This window comes from Bubalus bubalis, chromosome 20 (assembly GCF_019923935.1).
Source record: "Bubalus bubalis isolate 160015118507 breed Murrah chromosome 20, NDDB_SH_1, whole genome shotgun sequence".
Classification (NCBI taxonomy): Eukaryota; Metazoa; Chordata; class Mammalia; order Artiodactyla; family Bovidae; genus Bubalus; species Bubalus bubalis.
In genome coordinates, this window is record NC_059176.1 from 47,708,869 (window position 1) to 47,731,223 (window position 22,355).

The 22,355-nt window shown below is 39.7% G+C and overlaps 1 protein-coding gene across 2 annotated transcripts in view; it reads left to right on the forward strand.

The window, feature by feature from the left end:
- The first annotated feature begins 2,596 nt into the window (after positions 1–2,596).
- Positions 2,597–22,355, forward strand: part of SEC11A (SEC11 homolog A, signal peptidase complex subunit) — a 33,050-nt gene continuing 13,291 nt past the window's right edge. Inside the window, exons 1-2 of one of the 2 annotated variants that reach the window (XM_025271789.2) lie at positions 2,597–2,851; positions 17,382–17,491. In XM_025271789.2, coding sequence (XP_025127574.1) covers positions 2,801–2,851; positions 17,382–17,491 — 161 coding nt within the window. In that variant the 5' untranslated portion in view covers positions 2,597–2,800. The remainder of the gene's footprint in view (positions 2,852–17,381; positions 17,492–22,355) is intronic. The other variant, XM_006058289.3, reaches the window with a different exon arrangement.

Sequence of the window (22,355 nt, forward strand, 5' to 3'; positions counted from 1 at the left end):
TGGAAAAGGTCAGTTTTCATGCCAATGCCAAAGAATGCTCAAACTACCGCACAATGGCACTCATCTCACATGCTAGTAACTGCTAAGTCACTTGAGTCGTGTCCGACTCTGTGCGACCCCGTAGACAGCAGCCCACCAGGCTCCCCTGTCCCTGGGATTCTCCAGGCAAGAATGCTGGAGTGGGTTGCCATTTCCTTCTGCAATGCATGAAAGTGAAAAGTGAAAGTGAAGTCGCTCAGTCATGTCCGACCCTCAGCGACCCCATGGATTGCAGCCTTCCAGGCTCCTCCATCCATGGGATTTTCCAGGCAAGAGTACTGGAGTGGGGTGCCATTGCCTTCTCCACACGCTAGTAAAGCAATGCTCAAAATTCTCTAAGCCAGGCTTCAGCAGTACATGAAGCGTGAACTTCTGGATGTTCAAGCTGGTTTTAGAAAAGGCAGAGGAACTAGAGATCAAATTGCCAACACCCGTAGATCATGGAAAAAGCAAGAGAGTTCCAGAAAAATATCTATTTCTGCTTTATTGACTATGCCAAAGCCTTTGACTGTGTGGATCACAATAAAACTGTGGAAAATTCTTCAAGAGATGGGCATACCAGACCACCTGACCTGCCTCATGAGAAACCTATATGCAGGTCAGGAAGCAACAGTTAGAACTGGACATGGAACAACAGACTGCTTCCAAATAGGTAAAGGAGTATGTCAAGGCTGTATATTGTCACCCTGCTTATTTAACTTATATGCACAGTACGTCATGAGAAACGCTGGGCTGGAAGCACAAGCTGGAATCAAGATTGCCGGGAGAAATATCAATAAGCTCAGATATGCAGATGACACCACCCTTATGGCAGAAAGTGAAGAGGAACTAAAAAGCCTCTTGATGAAAGTGAAAGTGGAGAGTGAAAAAGTTGGCTTAAAGCTCAACATTCAGAAAACTAAGATCATGGCATCTGGTCCCATCACTTCATGGAAAATAGATGGGGAAACAGTGTCAGACATTATTTTTTTGTGCTCCAAAATCAATGCAGATGGTGACTGCAGCCATGAAATTAAAAGATGCTTACTCCTTGGAAGCAAAGTTATGACCAACCTAGATAGCATATTCAAAAGCAGAGACATTACTTTGTCAACAAAGGTCCGTCTAGTCAAGGCTATGGTTTTTCCAGTGGTCATGTATGGATGTGAGAGTTGGACGGTGAAGAAAGCTGAGCGCCTTAGAACTGATGCTTTTGAACTGTGGTGTTGGAGAAGACTCTTGAGAGTCCCTTGGACTGCAAGGAGATCCAACCAGTCCATTCCTAAGAAGATTAGTCCTGGGTGTTCATTGGAAGGTCTGATGCTAAAGCTGAAACTCCAATACTTTGGCCACCTCATGTGAAGAGTTGACTCACTGGAAAAGACCCTGATGGTGGGAGGGATTGGGGGCAGGAGGAGAAGGGGACGACAGAGGATGAGATGGCATCACCAACTCGATGGACATGAGTCTCTGTGAACTCCGAGAGTTGGTGATGGACAGGGAGGCCTGGCGCGCTGTGATTTATGGGGTCGCAAAGAGTGGGACACGACTTAGTGACTGAACTGAACTGAACTCAATTGAGAATTGTATAACTATCACCACAATCAATTTTGGAACATTTTCAACATCTCCCCACCCCCCCCAAAAGAAACCCCATACCCACTAGCATCACCTCCCACTTTACCTAACCCTCCCAGACCTCTGCAGCCACTGCTTTTTGTCTTTATGGATTTGGCTATTCCGGACATTTTACATAAAATTCATGGTCGTTGGTGATTGGCTTCTTTCATTAAGAACCAATGTTTTCAGAATCTAATACTTTTAAAGGTTCATCTATGTCAAAATATTTATGTTTCTAAATAATATTCAATTGTATGGATATACCATATTTTGTTCATCCCTTTATAAGTTGATGAATCCACCCGTCATCCATTAGGTGCTCAGTCGTGTCTGACTCTTTGGGACCCCGTAGACTGTAGCCCGCCAGGGTCCTCTGTCCATGGGATTCTCTAAGCAACACTGGAGTGGGCAGCCATTCTTTTCTCCAGGGGATTTTCCTGACCCAGGCATCAAACCCAGGTCTCCGCATTGCAGGCAGATTCTTTACCATCTGAGCTACCAGGGAAGCCCCAATGGTTTGGCAATCTTCTCCTCTTGTTTTCCTCTCACTTCTGGGTTTGGTTGTTTTCTAATACTATCAGATTTTCTCTGCAACTAAGAGCTTCTTAAACTCCTGAAAGCTTCAGGCAGTGCTCTGAAAGTCACAGCCTCCGCCCTAACCCAGTAGCACTTATGGAAATACCTCAGTCGTCAGTTTCCCGGAGCTCAGGACAAGTCCAGCGCCACACCCAGACTCGCGGCCCGGGCTTGAACTGAGGCGGGCCACTCAGGGGCCTTTTCTGCCCGCGGAGACACGGTTCCCTATTGGCCAGGCGTGCGCTAGGTCCCGCCTTCCGGAGGTTGCAAAGTTGTCTCCTATCTAACCGTGAGCGGCCACCTCAGTGTGGGGCCGCGAGGATGAGCGCGGGAAGTGGGCTTCAGCAGACGAGCTCCAGGAGGTACGAGAGCCTCCTTCAGCGAGGCCAGGCCAGGAGGCTGGTCGGGAGTCCCTTTGTCCCCTCGTAGCGCTGAAGGGGCGGGGCCGCGCCGGTTCCACCCCGGAAGCGGAAGCGCGGGCACCGCGGGGTCCTGTCCAGTGTGCGCTTGGCTCGTGCGCCAGCCGTTCCTTCCGCCGGTCACATCGCGCCCTCTCTTCTTCCCGTGTCCCCTCGCCGGCCCCGCCATGCTGTCTCTAGATTTTTTGGACGATGTGCGGCGGATGAACAAGCGGCAGGTGAGCTTGGCCGCCCACCGTTCCCCTTGTACCTTCCACTGTTGCCCCGCGGACCTCTGGGCCCCAGTGTGAGGGCCTGAGTGGGTCTGACGCCTGGACTCTTCCATCTCTTTGTGGATTCTGTGTCCAGAGATAGCTTTATCCACTCGCTGTTTTAGCCCTTGGCTGAGACTGGGCCTTCTCCGGGCGGAGCGGGAAGCCTGATCGTCACGTTCCATTGCTCATAATGAGACAGGGAAGCAAGTGCAAACCGTAGGGCTCTTTGTAAGTGGGAGTTGGGGTTGCTTAATGTGTTAGACTGGGTAAGGCGGCAAACTTCAATTGCAGTGACTTCCGATGGATTCCGGCAACTGGGTTTAGTAGTGCACTGCTTCTCTGGCTTCTGGGATGCTCGGGGAGACGGTTATAGGCCCCACAAAAGCCATTCTACGTTGAGCCCGTTGTACAGCTGGGCCCCAGCGGTCTGTACTGACTTCCTGGAACCACCTTCGAGGTCAGAGTTGAAACAGTTACTCTGCTTGCCCTCGAGTCCACTTTAGCGTTAAGGTGTACCTCAGAATATTAGTGGTACAGGGATCTTGAAACTTACATTTCCTGATTTTTGTCCTTAAACCTTACTCCATCCTGAACTTAGAGATCATACTCCGGATACTACTGTTGCAATTATTTGTTGTTGTTGTTGTTTAGTCGTTTCTGTCCTGTCCGACTCTTTTGCGACCCCATGGACAGTAGCCCGCCAGGCTCCTCTGTCCATGGGGTTTCCCAGGCAAGAATACTGGAGTGGGTTGCCATTTCCTTCTCCAGGATATCTTCTCGGATCAGAGATGGAACCCGTGTCTCCTGCATTGGCAGGCAGATTCTTTACCACTGAGACACTTGGGAAGCCCTGTAATTATTTAGTCATTGGAAAAAGTTGCTTCTTTTTGTCTTCAAGGTCAGTAGTGTCTGCAGAGCCTAGTTTTGCTTGCCTCGGACCTTTTTACAGTATTTTGCTGTTAAGAAGGATCCTGATGTCACTGTTAAAGGTTTTTCTCTTGGACTTCTATTTTGCAGTTTATAATTACCATTTAGGGAAGAAAATATGCACCCTCCCCTTATTCCCCTTCAGACCTCAGCTAGCTCAGTGTTACCTCCTCTTAGACATATTTCCTGCTTCCTTCAGTCATAATTGATCTTTCCTTTTCAAATTGCATGACGTTTATGACTTTATAACATTTAAAATTCTCACTTGAATAGTGTTTTTTCATCCATATCTGAATTTCTAGGTGCCACAGACATTTCTCTGGAAAAATTCTTATTTGGGGCCTCTATTGTTCCCTGTGCTAGGTTCAGTGAGAAAAATGCAAACATAAGTAAGAGACTCTGACCTTCAAGGAGCATCAATATGTAGAAAATGACTAAGGCAGAACAGTCACTATTTTGAGCTCTTGCTATATGTGGAGTGCATTATATACCTGTGAGGTAGGTCATTTTATGCCCATTATACAGGTGAAGAAAATGAGCAGCCTACCAGAGATTGTTAGGAGGGGATGGGAAGGATTGGATTGCATGGGGATGGGGTGAGGAAAAGTTAGAAATGAAGTTTTACCTGCACATAGTATCTGAGGAAAAAATTGATGGTGATTGTAGGTACTGAGGGGTTTCCCTGGTGGCTCAGCGGTAAAGAATCTGCCTGCAATGCAGGAGACTAGGGTTCAGTCCCTGGGTTGGGAAGATCCCCTGGAGGAGGGCATGCCTACCCACTCCAGCGTTCTTGCTTGGAGAATCCCATGGGCAGAGAAGCCTGATGGGCTACACAGTCCATACAGTCGCAAAGAGTTGATTGAACTCCACTCAAGTGACTGAGTATGCATGCATGCATACGTACTGAGAGCTTACTAGATGAAAAGAGGGAAACTAGAAGTTTCATCAAATGTTTGATTAATTTGAGTTGTAATTATTTTTTAACAGAGGAATACTTTAATATAGTAAACTCCATCCATTTTAAGTGTTATCAGCTGAGGGAATCCCCTGACAGTCCAGTGGTTAGGACTCGGCATTATCACTGCTGATGGCCCGGGATCCACCCCTGGTCTGGAAATAAGATTTCAGAAGCCGCCCGGCAAGGCCAGAAAAAAAAAAATGTATCAGTTGATAAGTTTCTACAGTTATATACATACATTACAGTGAAGATATAGAACATTTCTATCACCCACAAGATCCCTTGTAGTTCATCTCTCTAACACTTGGAAACCACTGATTTGCTTTTTGTCAGTATCAATGGGTTTGTTTTATAGAAGTGGAACCAGAGTATGTATTCTTTTGAGCTTTGAGTTTTAATTGATTTTTAACTTGTGTGTGCTAAATCGCTTCAGTCATGTCCAACTCTCTTCATCCCTATGAACTGTAGCCCTCCAGGCCCCCCTGTTTGTTTACTGTATGTAATTTTTTTTCTGTCTGCTTCACAATTTTCAGAATTACAGTGTTTCACTACCTTCATGGCATCCAATAAGCTGTTGGCCAGATTAATGTCTTCTCTCCTGTCCTCAAACTTCAGTAGATCCTATTGTAAGTTAAAGTCCCACGCCCCTTAGAATGGCATTTGCAATAAGTCCTAGTCATTTTACAGTCTGCTCTTTCTCTCTCTCTCTTGTAAACTGGGGTTTAATTTTCCTGCCTATTTCATTTCACTATGTGTATGAACATGGTTCTATTCAAACTTTGTGTACTTAACTGTCTTGAGAACTCCCCTTGTATTATTTCTGAGTCTTTGTGTACTGCCCTAGACTATTCAGTTCAGTCGCCCAGTCGTGTCTGACTCTTTGCGACCCCATGAATCACAGCACTCCAGGCCTCCCTGTCCATCACCAACTCCGGGAGTCTACCCAAACCCATGTCCATCGAGTCGGTGATGCCATCCAGCCATCTCATCCTCTGTCGTCCCCTTCTCCTCCTGCCTCAAATCCTTCCCAGCAGTAGGGTCTTTTCCAATGAGTCAACTCTTCGCATGAGGTGGCCAAAGTACTGAAGTTTCAGCTTCAGCATCAGACCTTCCAATGAACACCCAGGACTGATCTCCTTTAGGATGGATTGGTTGGATCTCCTTGCACTCCAAGGGACTCTCAAGAGTCTTCTTCAGTACCACAGTTCAAAAGCATCAGTTCTTCGGCTCTCAGCTTTCTTCACTGTCCAACTCTCACATTCATACATGACTACTGGAAAAACCATAGCCTTGACTAGATGGACCTTTGTTGGCAAAGTAATGTCTTTGCTTTTAAATATGCTATCCACGTTGGTCATAACTTTCCTTCCAAGGAGTAAGGATCAACTAGAATATTAGGTGATCTCTAGAGCCCTTTTAACTGTTATGTACTATTTTATTTGTCTTCTCCCCTTTACATTGTGGCTCTTTTACTGTAATATCAGAGCACAGCTTTTCTGTGGCTTTCCTTAATCCACAAGCCTTGATTTGTAGTTTGCCCATTTCTGTGGTGTAAATACTTCCACTATGGCCAATTTCAAGCTACTGACATGACATCACTGAATATTGAATTAGGAAGAAATGTAGTAGGATGCAACTATAATTTCCACCTTACAAATAAAATTTAAAAAATAATCTCAAGAACATAGATAATAGTAAAATGTAATAAAATAATTAGAAACTGATGAATTTAGATTATTTGTTAACTTTGTTTGTAAAGTAATTGTACTCATTTTTATAACACTGTGTTTAACAATCAGCTTGCAAGATTTCTCAGAATTTAGCAAGTTGGTTCCATCACTCCTCTAGTTGTAGGTTAATTTCTTGATGCCCATTGAGATAGCCTTTGTGCGCAGAAAAGCCTGTTTAGAATTCTTGTATTTTTTAAAAAACCTCAATTTATAACGGCTAAAATTTAAAAACTAAGTTCTTAAATCTTTTAGAATCAGTTTTCAAATCTTATCCCATTGAAAGTCTAGCAGCTTTTTTTTTTTGGCACACCACGAGGCCCGTGGGATCTTAGTTTCCCTACCAAGTATTGAACCTGGGCACTTGGCAGTGAAATCACGGGGCCCTGACCACTGGGCTTCCAGGGACTTCCCAGGTCTAGCAAATTTTAAGAATCACTTTTAAGGGCCTTTGAATATTTAGGCTAATTTGTAAACAGACATCTTAAAAACATTACATTTGATTCATAAATTTAAAGATTTTACCTTTTTAAGAAGGTTTGTTGAATAATCAACCTTCTTAAAAAGGAAATTCTTTAAATTTGAATATAATATATAAATAGTAAGCTTTCTGATTAAAAAATAAATCTATAACAATTGTACATTTTGAATTAAAATTGCAAACCTGACCTACTTTAATAGGTCAGATTGTCTTTAAATGTTACAAAAACTTAAGATTCCAAATATGCACAGAGTCCTTAACATAAGAGTATTAACACTACATAATTTCCTTTAAGCATTTCTGTTCTTAATTGTAAATTTTCCTGGAGTGAAAAGATGATTATTTGCTAAATAAGTATGTTATGCCAAATTTTTATATTACTTTTATCTGTAATTCTCTATTTGCTGAGAATTTTTTGTTTTTGTTTTTTGCTGAGAATTCTTAATGACCAGAGGACTTTGGTCAGCCTGATTGGATCCGTGTTTGAACCCTGATGGACTAGTCTGACTGTCACAGAATTTCCTTTTAGTGTCTCCTTAGGTCTTTTCCTTTACTTGATTGAACTTGGCATTTCTTTGGATTTTAATTATCTGTATGTTTTCCTACCAAAATCTGAAGACTTTAAGACTTGGCACAATCCTTTCTTTTGTTGTCTTTCTTTAAAAAAAAAAATATTTTGGCCATGCCCATGAAGCATGTGGGATCTTTGACCAGGAACTGAACCCCTGCCCCCTGCAGTGGAAGGGCAGAGTCTTAACCACAGGACCACCAGGGAAGTCCCTCTTTTTATATCTGTCTTTTAGGATCATTTAACTCTTAATGGCTACTGTAGTGATTTCTGATTGAATTGCAGATATTTTTGGTAACTTTTTCTTTTTAATAAATTGGCCCTCTAGTGAAGCACACAGAAGCCTAGATTCTTCTTAGACTTGGACCTAATATGAGCAAGTGTACTGCAAATAGGACATATATACAACACCGAGGACAGATCCATTACTTTTTTTAATTATTGAAAGCTAATCTGGTCTTGTTTAGGATCGGGAAAATCTTTTTCACTAGCAGGGTATTAAATACAGAGAGTTGTCAACTGGTGAAAGATGCTCGACAGAGAGGACGACAGAGGATGAGATGGCTGGATGGCATCACTGACTCGATGGACATGAGTCTGAGTGAACTCCGGGAGTTGGTGATGGACAGGGAGGCCTGGCGTGCTGCAATTCATGGGGTTGCAAAGAGTCGGACACGACTGAACGACTGAACTGAACTGAAAAGATGCTCAACCACTAAAATGGATAAAAGAGGACTCGTAAGGGGTTCAGAAATAGTGTGTGCGGAAACCAGTAATTATGCCTTCTAGGATAAGGGAGTCAACAAAGAACTAGCAGAATACCTCCCTCCAAGCCCCTTCCTAACCTGAGATAACAGACTTCTTTGGAGAGGGTGTGGCTGCCACAGGGACATGCAGTGACATTTGCTGGAGCAGTGAGCTGGAACTGATCCATAGAAGCGGCCTACTGAGAGGCTGAGAAATTTGCCAGTGTGTGTGGACAGGAGCCATTCTGTGATGGTATCCGAGGTGAGCACTTGCAGACCTCCTGTATTCAGATCTACTGGCTACCTGGTGAAATACAAACACTCCATGGGAAGAGAAGCCCCTCCCACTCTCTGTCATCTTGCAGCGGCCCTGCAGTGCCTTTGTTAAGAAAAACGTAAATCCTTGAGGCAGTGGGAAAAGGTGCCCTTGTTTACAGGGCTCAGCCTAGTAACACAGAAGGATGGATTTGGCACCGAGAGACAATAAATTTATAATGTCTACTCTTCCACTGTTCTCTCAGGCCAGCCACTTAAGATGATGGAGGACACATAAGACCAGTGAAATTCATGACTGTGTACCCATGTGACCGTTGTGCTTTAATTACCTGTAGAATAAGTTTCCTGATCAGAAGCAGTGTTGTATGGAATATCACAATGAGTCATAGGCATTCTGTAAATTCATGGGTGGTGGTTTTGATGGAAATACTGAAGACAAGGAAGACAGATCTGTGGCTGTGGTGGCTTAATTGCTAAGTTGTGTCCAACTCTCTGTGACCCCATGAACTGTAGCCCATGAAGCTCTTTTGTCCATGGGGTTTCCCAAGCAAGAATATTGGAGCGGGTTGCCATTTCCTTCCTCAGGGGATCTTCCTGACCCAGAGATCAAACCCAGGTCTCCTGCACTGCAGGGAGATTCTTTACTGGTGAGCCACTAGGGAAGCCCTCTGTATCGAGTCTATTCTAGAAAGCAGAAAGTGTCAGGAATGGTGGCATTGTTGGTCTTTGCATTTGGCAGTCTAGGCACTCAACATTGGCTAGAACCAAGTTGGTCTTGGTGAGTGAAAGTCCATGTTGCTAACCTTCATCTTGGCTGCTATAGCCACTTGACCATGAGTCCATTGGTTAAGAGACATGGGTGGCTGGGGAAAGAGGCTGACTGACACTGTGATACACTGCACTACACGTTAAATTATGGTTTGAATCTAGAGAATCACTTCAGTAAGAAGAAAGGAGAGGACAGCAAGAGCCAAGCCAGATCATGGAAGGCCCTCTGTACTTAGGGGTTTGGAATTTATCCTATAGGTGGTAAGAGAAGATTTTGAGCAGACAGCTCAATAATTTTATTTTCACTTTATGAACAATAATTATATATTGGTGGATGAATTAGAAAGATGTACTAGAGATAGAACTGTTGGATTGCCTCAGTAGTCTGGATAAGTGGAGATGAGATGTAAAGTAAGGCAGTAGTCATAGAAATAAAGCCAGTGGGTTGGATGTGAGAGATGTTGGGAAGGTAAAATTTAGAGGACTTACATGGATGGTGGGACTAATCACTAAGCTAGAGTATATGGAGGGAGGTAGAGGAAAAGGATTGAGTTCAGCTGTGTAAGGGTTGAATTTAAAGCGTCTATGTAACACCTAGGTGATTTTTAGTAAATAACTAGATATACTTACCAATTGTATAGAATTGATCTGGTCTGGAGAAGAGATTTGGGTGATATATGCTGATATGTGATGATTGAATCTATGAATAAACAAGACTGCAGAGTGGAAAGAGAAAAGGGCAAAGGTTGGACTCCTAGAACACTTTTATTTATTGGGATGTCAGAGAAGAGGTCAGGTTCTGAGGTTGGTGACACAGAAACCAAGGGATCAGGGAGTGAGAAAAAGTTAATCAAGTGCCAAGTGTCTCAGAAAAACAAGGTAGTTAAAATAAGATCATAGACTCCCTCCTCCTGCTTTTTAATGAATAAATAGTTGATGTATTTACATTGTTCTCCCCCACCCTCACAAAAAGTGAAAGTCACTTTTTCCTCTAGTCTTGCCAGCATTGTGTTTTCAGACTTTTAGATTTTTTCCATTCTAATAAATGAAAAGTGGTATATCAGGACAGCTTACTTGTATTTTGCTCATTATGAGTTTGGTTGAGCATATTTTCATGTGATTTTGGAGTTTATATTTCATTTTCCATGAGCTAGCAGTTCATAACACTTTGCCTATTTTCCTTTTGGATCATTGTTATTGATTTCTAGGATCTCTTTATAGGACGATTAGTCTTTTGTTTTATATGTATATAGTAAATATTTTCTCCCAGTTTGTCATTTGTCTTTTGATTTAGCTTATAGTATAATTTGCCATGCATAATTGTTGGGTTTTTTTTTTTTTTGGTTATTTGCTCTTTATATTGTTTTGGGTAGTCAAATTTACCATTTTTTCTTCATGGCTCCTGGATTTCAGGTCAATTTAAAAAATTTCCCTTACTCCAAGGCTTTTGTACCTTTTTTTTTTTTTTTTGGTGTGGACCATTTTTAAAATCTTTATTGAATGTTTTGCAATATTGCTTCTGTTTTATCTTTTGGCCACAAGGCATATGGGATCTTAGCTACCCAAGCAGGGATCGAACCCGCACCCCCTGTGTTGGAAGGTGGCTAACCACTGTGTTAACCCCTTGTATTCACCACTGGACCTCCAGGGACGTCCTGGCCTTTCCCACTTTGTTTTCTTCTGTTACTTTTGTAAATATGTGCCTTTAAAAAAAAACAACACTTTATTGGCATATAATGTATAAAATTCACCCATTTTAAGTGTAGAGTTCATGGGTTTTAGTAAATTTATAGGGCTATGCACCTATCACCACAGTCCATTTTTAGGATATTTTCATTATCCCAAAAGATCCTGTGTGTCCTTTTAGTCAATGCCTATTTCCACTCCCAGCCCCAGACATCCACTAATCTGCTTTGAATCTCTATAATTTACCTTTACTAGATATTTTATTTATTTTTTATTTATTTTTTTTAAATTTTATTTTTAAACTTTACATAATTGTATTAGTTTTGCCAAATATCAAAATGAATCTAGATATTTTATTATTTTATTTAATTTTTTTTATCAACAATTGGCTTTTAGTAAATCGAAGCAGACATTTTATATAAATGGAATCCTGTAAAATTCAACAAAATCCTTTTGTAGCTGGTTGTTTTCATTTCACATAATTTTGTAAAATTGTGGTGAAATACACTTAACAAAATTTTCTATCCTAACCATTTTTACTTTATTTATTTTTTAAATTGAAATGTAGTCGATTAACAATGTTGTGTTAGTTGCAGGTGTATAGCAAAGAGATTCAGTTACACATATATATATATGTCTTCTTTTTCAGAGTCAAATTGGTTTGTTTTTCTTTACTGTTTTTCTGTTTTCTACTTCACTTATTTCTACTCCTAATTTTAGTATTTCTTTTCTGTGAGTTACTTTGGATTTCATTTGAGTTTTCCTAGTGTTTTAAGTTGGAAACTTAATTTGGGAAATCTACAAATATTTGAAAATTAAACAGTGCATTTCTAAATAACTCATGGGTCAAAGGAGAATCACAGGGAAATTGCAAAATATTTTGAACTGAATATAAACCAAAACACAACTTATAATTTGAGACCTTTCTGTTTTTCTTAACATAGGATTTACTGCTATAAAATTCCCTCTACATACTATCAGTGCATCCCACAGATTTTGAAATGTATTTTTATTCTCTTTTGATTTCTTCTACCATGGGTGATTTTAGAAGTATATTATTTGATTTCTAAACATTTGGGGGTATCTTTGTGTTACTGATTTCTATTTTCGTGCCATTGTGATTGGAGAATACTCTTCGCATAATTCAAATTCCTTTCTATTTATTGAGACTTGTTTTGTGGTCTTGAATATGGTCTGTCTTTCTGAACAGTCTGTGTGTACTTAAAAGGAATGTGTATCTGCTGTTGTTGGACAGAAGGTTCTGTAAATATCAGTTAGGTCAAATTTGTTGGTAGTGTTGTTCAAATCTTTTCTATGCTTATTGATTTTTTTTTTTAATCTTCTTGCTGTATCAGTTATTGAGAGGGGATATTGACATTTTGGACTGTAACTGTGAGTTTGTCTATTTCTTCAATTCTTTTCCATTATGTTTTATCACAAGATACTGAATATAGTTCCCTGTGCTGTACATTAGGACCTGGTTATCCATTCTGAATGTAATGGTTTGCATCTACCAAACCCCAAACTTCAGTCCATCCCTCCCTCTCCCTCTGCTTCTTGGGGGAGAGTGTATTCTTTATGTCTGTGAGCCAGTTTGTGTTTTAAATAGGTTCATTTGTGCCATATTTTAGATTCCACATATAAGTGATATCATTTCGTATTTGTTTTTCTCTTTCTGACTTAACTTCACTTGGTATGATAATCTCTAGCTGCATCTTGAAATAGTTTTTTATTACCATGACTTTAGTTTCACTAAACTTTTTCTTTGTGATGTCTGCTGCTGCTACTGCTGCTAAGTCGCTTCAGTTGTGTCCGACTCTGTGCGACCCCATAGACGGCAGCCCACCAGGCTCCCCTGTCCCTGGGATTCTCCAGGCAAGAACGCTGGAGTGGGTCGCCATTTCCTTCTCAAGAGCATGAAAGTGAAAAGTCAAAGTGAAGTCGCTCAGTCGTGTCCGACTCTCGGCGACCCCATGGACTGCAGCCTACCAGGCTCCTCCGTCCATGGGAGTTTCCAGGCGAGAGTACTGGAGTGGGTTGCCATGTCTAATCTGCTGTTATTCCATTTTGTGTGGTCATCAGGCAAGATTGGGTACATGCAAAGTGATATGGCCATAGCCAGCCTGTGTGGTTTTCATTTCGGACGTTTTCTTTTTCATCTCTAGAGGTTTGAGTTGGGTCTTGGACATATTTTCTATCATCCAAGTCTCTAATGTGCTCAGTCTTTCCCCTACCATCTTCTTTGTTTTTAATTCTGGCTGAGCCACACAGCTGATGGGATCTTAGTTCCCCAACCAGGGATTGAACCTGGGCTGCGGCAGTGAAAGCACTGAGTCCTTACCACTGGACCACCAGGGAATTCCCGATTCAAGGCTTTTTAAAAAGGCTTTGTTAGGCAAGTCCACAGCAGCCTTTAGTCCAAGGTTAATTTTTCACCGCAACTAAACAGTAACTTTTGAGTATGCTATCCAAAACATTTCTACTCTGGCCAGTGGAAATAAATTATTCCTGCCCCATATGAGCTTTTAGAATTGTTCTGTTGCTCCTTTTAGATGGTTCTTTAGATGATTTACTTCCCTTAAATGCATGTGCTAATCCTTGCTGATCATCACTCAGCTGAAGACTTGAGAAGAGAGGCTGCATAGATCTTTGTATAGTTCTCATTTCTGTAATGCCTTACAGTCAAAGCTGCCTTCGTCTCCCCAGACTCCCAGTTCTTTGTTTTCAAGTCAGGAGACTTGTAGGCTCTGGCTACATTTCCATTTTGCCCTGTGGCCTGGAAACCATCCAGTCTGTAAGTTGGGGCTTTTGTAGGGATCACCTTGTTTCTCCTTTCATAGTCCTATGCTACCTGGACACAGTCACATGTCCAGTGTCTGAAAACCTTTGTTCATATATTTTATCTAGTGTTTTAATTATTTTAGGCAGCAAGGTAAATTTGATCCCTTTTTCTCCAACTTGGCCTGAATAACATGTTTGTTTGGGTTTTTTTTTAACTTTTTTATTTTGTATTGGGATATAGCTGATTAACAAACAATGTCGTGATAGTTTCAAGTGGATGGCAAAGGAACTCAGCCATAAATATACATGTATCCATGCTCCCCTAAGCTCCCCTCCTATCCAGGCTGCCCCATAACATTAAGTAGAGTAAATAGCATATTCTTGAGATTCATCTATGTTGTGTGTTTCAATAATTCATTCATTTCTATTCCTGAGTAGTTTTCCATCATTTGGAAATAATGTTGTAATTTATTTATTCACCTGTTGATGGACATTTGGGTTGTTTTTTTTTTCCAATTTGAGCTATTATGAATGAAACTACTATACAAGTGTTGCGTGGATATGTTTTCATTTGTCAGATTTTAAAGAAATTTAATGGATTTTTAAAAATGAAAGTCGTCTTATGCCTGTTTAGACAAATCAGGAATTTTTCTTATTGTTACCATTTAAGACCCTCACTGGGACTATCAGTGACTTTACGTATTGGACCATAATAAGTGTCCATTCTGAATACGCTTCAGTTTTTCAGTGCCATAAGTTTTACTTGTAGCTGCTGTCAGTGTATTTGCTTCTAACACCCTAGTTTCTAACTGCTGCTTCTATGAATTAGAAACCAGGGGAATTGTGATTATGAATTAATAAGTCTCTTAAGTTTGAGGTCTCAAAATAAGTAGAATTTAAGACTTAAGCCAACCGCTATTTTGTAGCTCTCAGATACATTTTTGCTTCCATGGTCATGTTTGTCTTCCCTTGAGATTACTAGAAGTCTGACTCCTATGAAAATACTCTATTTGTTGAACTTAAAGTATCTCTTACGAGAATAGGAAATATAATGGTGTGTAACTAATAAGTGCAAGTATATAACTTCCAAATTTGTTGTTTAGTCACTAAGTCGTTTCTGACTCTTTTGCAACCCCATGGACTGTACCCACTAGGCTCCTTTGTCCATGAGATTTCCCAGGCAAGAATACTAGAGTGGGTGGCTATTTCTTTTTCTAAGGGATCTTCCTGATCCAGGACTTGAACCTGCATATCCTGCATTGGCAGGCGGGTTCTTTACCACTGAGCCACCATGGAAGCCCCAACTTCCATTTTAGAACTTGTTAAATTATAAAATTTAAATTTACTATCAGCTTAATTTTGCTGAATTTTCTGTTGTAGGTTTTTTTCAAATTCTTGTTATTTATTACTTACTGTGTATTTTAAATTATGTAGATTATTCTAGTCATGGAACTTTATGGGAAAGTCTCTACACACTACTTCCTAAAAGTGCAAAAGAAAAATAGCACACATAAATCCTTATGCCATAGCTACAAAGAGATATTACATAGAGCTTTGACTGGTTTTTAATAACATTCTTTAACTTTGAACACTGAAGAACGTAATGTTCCAGCCATTTCATAGAAAAAATAATGGGGCTATTCAGTTCTGTGATTGTTACTCTACATACGTCACAATGTCCTGTTAATAGCTTGCAGTGGCCAAATGGTATGAGAAGGTTAGGTAGCTGCCACCTTACTTCTGTCGATACCCAAAATACTTCTTTCTCTACATGCATCTGTACATTCGTTAGCATTCAGATACAGTGGTGAAGAAAGCAGGGGCTTTTGAGTAAAGGTTTTTGTCATGGAAAAGGGGAGCAGAGAGTGAAAAATCCGGTACTTTCAAACTTTTGCTCAGGCAGAATATTTGTTTTCGCAGATAGTGTGCTTGTCTAGGTTTTGACAGTCACACACTGACTCAAGTGTACAAGCAGGCATCTTTTAAGGAACATTGATAGTTATACATAGTGAGAGACTCAACCTCTTTCTCTATTGTTGAGGTTGCTCCTGATGATTGGATACATGTCACAGCAATGATTGTGTAGTGAAAATAGGATTACATGTCTAAGGAAAAAGAGAAGAGTGATGATAGTGACCTCCTTGCAGGGACAGAGAAAATCAGGATTTTTTAAATCTTTCATTTTTCTTTTAGAGAACAGCTACTTTAGGGACTTCTGTCATAGCCTAGTGGTTAAGAATCTGCCCTCAGTGGCAGGGGGCACAGCGTCCATCCCTGGGTGGGGAACTAAGATCCCACATGCTACAGGGTGCAGCCAAAAAAAAACCCAACCAGTTATTTTATTAGCTATCCCACACCTGTTCTGACAATGCTACATCTGTGCCCTTCTGGAAACAGAAAGCTTTTCCTCAGCAAAACAGATTTGAACTGACTGACATGTAGCTATTTTTAGCTTTATTTATTTCAGTATGTTTTTTATGTTTTGCTGCAGAAATATTAATAGGCTTGATTATAGGATATTGCCTGCTCGGGGTGTTATGTACTATATGGTCTGTTCGGGTATTATCTTTTCAAAATCTGGCCAATTCTGAATTATGAAGCCTTTCTGACCCCCAAGGGTTTTAAATAAGGAATCATGAAACTATGTTTTGTAGTTTTTATAGAATCCCACAGCCCTTCCTTCAGTGACTCTGGATTGTGGCCCTTAATAATCTTTTGCCCTAACCAGTAGTGTATATAGATGACTTTCTTAGCATGGGAGGTTTGGAAAATAGAGCCTCTTGCTGAATTCCTGGCTGCCGATCCACGAGCTGACCACAGTCACTTCTTAAAAGCTAGTTTTTCTATCCTTAGCCTCTCTGACTCTACTTCCTTAAATCTGTCTTTGGAATAAAAAGACTATTTTTTGTCTTTTCAAAAAATAATATAAAACAAGTGGTTTGGCTTTGACAAAGTCATTTCCTCTCTGTGAGACTAAGTTTCATCACCTACAAAATGAGGGTTCAGGTTAAACGTCATTGAATAGCCTGTAATTATCAAGGGCTATGTATTGTACAAAAGTAAGTCCTAGAGGAGTTTCAAAGCACAGGTACATTGCTGTTGGCTGGTGTGTGCCGTGAATGTGATGGAATTTAAGCTGAATGGTTGTGAAGCCCAAATGAAATAATTTATGTGAGAAGTTCTGAAAATGATGTTTTCATATGAATGTAATGTGTTTTAGCAAACAAAGCGGAGCAGGATTCTTTGGGTAGGTTGAGGGGCTGTACTGGGATGTGCTGATGGGGTAATTATTACACGGTTTGAAAGGCAGTCTCTGGGACTTCCCTGGGGTTCAGTGGCTAAGCGTCTGCACTCCCAGTGTAGGGGACCTGGGTTCAATCCCTGGTCAGGGAACTAGATCACACATGCCACAACTAAGACCCAGTACAGCCAAAAAAATAAATAAAAATTTAAAAGAAGTGTGCGAACTTCAGGTACCCTAATAGTACTACTTGAAACTTTAAAATTGATACTGCTCTTGGTTGCTTTCCTCTGTTGGGCTAACTATGGATCTGATCTCTTTTCTTGTTCTTACAGCTCTATTATCAAGTCCTAAATTTTGGAATGATTGTCTCCTCGGCACTAATGATCTGGAAGGGGTTAATGGTCATAACTGGAAGTGAAAGTCCAATTGTAGTGGTGCTCAGGTAACAATTAATTTTTCTTTTCAAGACATGGGAGTTGCATGGCATAACTTGGGAGAGAAACTGAGATGTTGAATAACGGATATATCATTCCTTTAGACATTACTGTTTCCCAGAAGAGGGCCTGGAAGAAAATTTGTTTTTCTTTCTCAGTTGTGAGAAATTCTCAATTTTGTCAGGAGCTTTCCATTCAGATCCCAAAGGGCTCGTGACTTTTCCATGAAATGTTTACCGTATGAGCTTTATTTTTGGCACATCTGTTAAGAAAGTGCTTCGGTATAGTTTATTTTCCCGAAATCCTTCTGTCTTCTTATGTTTTTTACTTTAGTCTATCAGGGCTGATGGTGGTTTAGTTGCTCAGTCGTGTCCGACTCTTTGTGACCCCATGGACTGTAGCCTGCCAGGCTCCTCTGTCCATGGGATTTTCCAGGCAAGAATACTGGAGTGAGTTGCCATTTTCTTCTCCAATCAGGGCTGATACTTAGTTGTTAATTTACAAGATCATATATCATCTTCATAAATTAAGACTTCTTCTGCAGCATGTTCTCAGTGTCAGTACAGAAGCCTCACTAATTATTTCCATGTTTCATGCTGACCTTTAAATATCACTTCTAAATAGACTTCAGGAATTTTGAATGTATTAATGCCATCTCTTAAAGTGACAAATAGTACTGATTTTTCCTTCCCTATCCTTGTACTCATATTCTTAATGATTTTAAAAACTTAATTTAGTAACTCATTTTTGGAGAATTAACACTTGGTTATTTAATTGAATCATTATAATTTGGTCTTATTTGAATCTTAATTATGTAAACTGTCTCAAGTATTTTCTGGGGATAATAAAGTATAAATATAAAATAAATTGAATCATTAACATTACCTAGAGTCTAGATAATAGTACATTAGTCTTAACAAGAAGAATTTGACTCTGACTGTCTTACTAGGCTATACTTCCAGCAGTTAAGTGCTTGGAAGCACTGGGTCTCCAGTGTCTTCCTCCTCCCTTGCTAACACTCATACGCGCACCCTCGGTCTGTCTTTATTACTAATCAAATGCAATTGTGATTTTAAAGATCCAGTGAAACGTCTGGATTTTATTATCTTGGAAAGCACTTAATGTATTGTTCTAGGAGTATGGAGACTTGGGTCTTTAGCTCTTTCATTGTCTTTCCTACAACCTTGGGGAAGTCTCTTACAGACTGAATCATAGCTTCCTCATCTAGAAAATGAAGGCTAGACAGAGATGTTCCAGGTCTAAAATTGTGTGGCCCTAAGTTCATGACAGTTTTGAATTCAGTAAGTGTTCAAACGCTAATGGAAGGAGAAGCCACACTAATTGTCGCTGTGGGGAAAAGCTGTAGAGAGAAGGCCCAGGAGGCTTCTGGACATTCCTCTGGGATTATTTCAGATTGAGTTCCATTCAGTGGAGATGCTTAAGGACAGTCTAATTACCTTTAAACTGGAATGATGGAGTGAATAGGGGATTGTACTAAATACCTGCTCCACACTTTGGTGGTCCTGAAAATATCAGCTGGGATTTAAAAGGCATGTTTGGATAAGTTTTTGGTAGCTAGGTTATTCATATATTAAACTTTTCTGATTGTCAACGTGGAGTAAAAAAAAAATGAAAAGAGACCAGGTCAAGAGAGCATCTGGTCAAGACTAGTGGGAGTAGTCATTAGAGAAAAGGTAACTTATGTGATTTTATGAAACTTTAAGGAATATAATTTTTACCTAGATCCAAATGTACCTCCAAGGACTCAGGCCACCTGAAAATCCACTTTTAGGACTTTTGTGAAACTATTGGGAATAAAACAAATACTTATTATTTATTTCATTTACTGAAGTTTCAGCGAACATTCAAAACTGATTTTTTTCCCCCTTTGTGACACTGAAGTCAGTTTTATTTTTATTTATGGATAAATATGTTTATGCTGCATGGCTTTCAGGATCTTGGTTCCCTGACAGAGGATTGAACCTAGGCCCCCTACAGTGGAAGAGTCCAAACCATGGACATCCAGGAATTCCGCAGTTTAATTTATATAAATTATATATGACCTCTTACAAAATTGATTGATGATGTATTATATTTAAAAGTATAGTTTGATCAGATAATAAATAGTAAGAAGTCTACTAATTATTTAATTTTTTAAAAGTTTCTTTAATAATTATTTCCTTAATAATCCTTTTCACTACATGCTTTTTATCTGTTTTGAATTGCCATCTATATCTGGATTCTTAAATCTTTTTTTTTCCTTATCCAACTTTATCCCCTGAATCTACACTCTTGTTTTCATCCTATGCTAACATCTCTACCTAGATGTTGACCAGGCACTTGACACTCCACCAATAAAAGTGAAATTCATCTTCTTTTCCCAGAAACCTGTTCTTCTTCCTCCTAGTTTTGTGACTGTCACGACCGACCATCTGCTCAGTTGCCAGTGTTAAAAACCTAAGAGTCATTCTTGTTCCCCTTCTGTCATAATCCAATTGACCATCAGATTTGTTGTTTTCCCTCCCTCTATTCTGCCCTTTTATAGCTGTCCTCCCTGCTGTTGTTCTATTTCAGGCCCTCATCATTTCCTGGTGGGCTATTGTAGTGACCTTTAAAAAAAAATGCTTTTATAATAAAAATTTTAAAACACTTAATATATTTTCATGATATGAAATTTTGAAAACACAAAAAATCTAGATGAAACTACGTCACCTGTAGTTCTGGGATATAATCACTATTAACATTTTAGTCTCTTTTTCATGTATGTTATTTCTTACATAATTGAGGTAACTCTACATGTATTCTTTTTCAGTCTTTTCCCCTTATCATTTTCCAGTGTGCATGTTTTAATAATACTTAATAATTGCCAAGTATTGAGTTGTAGATAATACCCTGGACAAGTGGTCTCCCAATTTACCTTCTCATCTTTTCCATATATTCATGACTCCAATAAATATTTGAATGTCTTCTGTGAACTCTGTAGCTTCTGAAGTGATTTTTTTTTAAGTGCAAATGTGATCATGATAACTCCTCGCTTAAAGTTCTGGAGTATCTCAGAGGCAATTTAGCACAGTGAGAGTAGACTCCCTTGGTTTAATTCCCTCTTTTATAATTTTTTTTTTTTAACTAATAACTCTAGGCCAGTCTAAGCCTCAGTCTTCTTATCTATAAAGTTAGGATAATTATAGTACCTACATCGTAGAATTGTTCTGAAGATTGTTTGAAATAAAGAAACACCACTTAGAATTAGCACTTTGTATATAAGTGCTCGATAAAGCTGAGTCATTGAACCAGAACAACTCAACTTTTATCTGTTTTATTTATATAATTTTCAAGCAAGGTTTTATTTGAACCAAGGATGTCACTGATTTTTTAAAAAATCAACCAAAATAAAAACTTGAAAATTTCATGTCTAGAATACCTTCTATATTTTCACCAAACACGTGTTTCATCTTTTGTCTGAACACCTTCTGAGAAAGGGAATTGATTGCCCCATGAGGAAGCTTAACAGAAGTTTTAAGAATAAACATTGTGCTGAAAAATCCATATTTGTAGTTAGCCCCCAGATTTGCCCGTGTTTGAATCACCTGGGATCTTTACAGAATATTGGTTTGATGCCTACTTCTCATCCTCAGACATTCTGATTTACGTGGTTTGGGACAAGGCCTGGGCGGGGACTTTTAAGTTTCTCTGGTGATTCTCGTGTGCGACCGGATTTGGGAGCCGCTGCTGTACTGCCTTGTGTATAGAGGACCAGAGTCTTCAGACAGAAGTATTTGAACCTTGTCATTATTCTTGTGTTGAATTTTATTCCTTGTCTATCCATTTTTTCCTTATTAAACTTATGCTATGCTAAGTCGCTTCAGTTGTGTCTGACTCTGCGCGACCCCATAGACGGCAGCCCACCAGGCTCCGCCATCTCTGGGATCCTCCAGGCAAGAACACTGGAGTGGGTTGCCATTTCCTTCTCCAAAGCATGAAAGGGAAAAGTGAAAGTGAAGTCGCTCAGTCGTGTCCGACTCCTAGCGACCCCGTGGACTGCAGCCTACCAGGCTCCTCTGTCCATGGGATTTTCCAGGCAAGAGTGCTGGAGTGGGGTGCAGTTATTGACAATTAGAGCTTGAGTTTCTAAAATACTGATGCACTATTTCATTATAGAAACAAAAGTTTCATCAAGTAGTGCAAATATCTTAGGACCGTTGAAGGACTTGGTATAAGGTAGAACAGGTGAAAGGTAAGAAGACACTCTAAAAGTTTGTAACCACTAAGTACCATGAAATTGAATTTCTTTGCTCGTTTTTGAAATTCTTAGGCAAAAATCTCCGCTTTCGTCCTTGGTTTTCTTTCTTGTTTTTCTTTTTTAAATAAATCAGTTGATAGCACAAGCATTATCTCTGTAGCTGACTGTCCTTGACTTGATGAGCTGTTTTTCTCCTTGTTGGATTGAAACCATAAGGTCATCTTGCTCTGTATCTTTATAAATGGCAGAAGAAGATGATCTGGTTCTCATTTGAATATTTGAATATCTTTAGTGTTTTCAGATGGAGAATAAGGGCAGGGATTATAAAGTTCATTCTTTTATATTCTGTTTTGAAATTTTAAAAGGTTAAGGAATTAGTAACATTGCCCTTTTCAAAATGTAAGTTCTTTTGAATAGTAATGGTTGAAATGGAACTAGTTAACTAAAGGAAACCTTTAGTATAACTAATTAGTATAAAGAAACCTTTTTTGGAGGACAGTACACATGTATGTTGATACATTTGTTAAGGTATTAAGTATATTACAAAGGTGATAACTTTTGTTGAATATCTAACTTTGAAAATAAATTTAATCTCAGACATTCTTTTGTTGTTATATTCTTTTTTCCCTCCC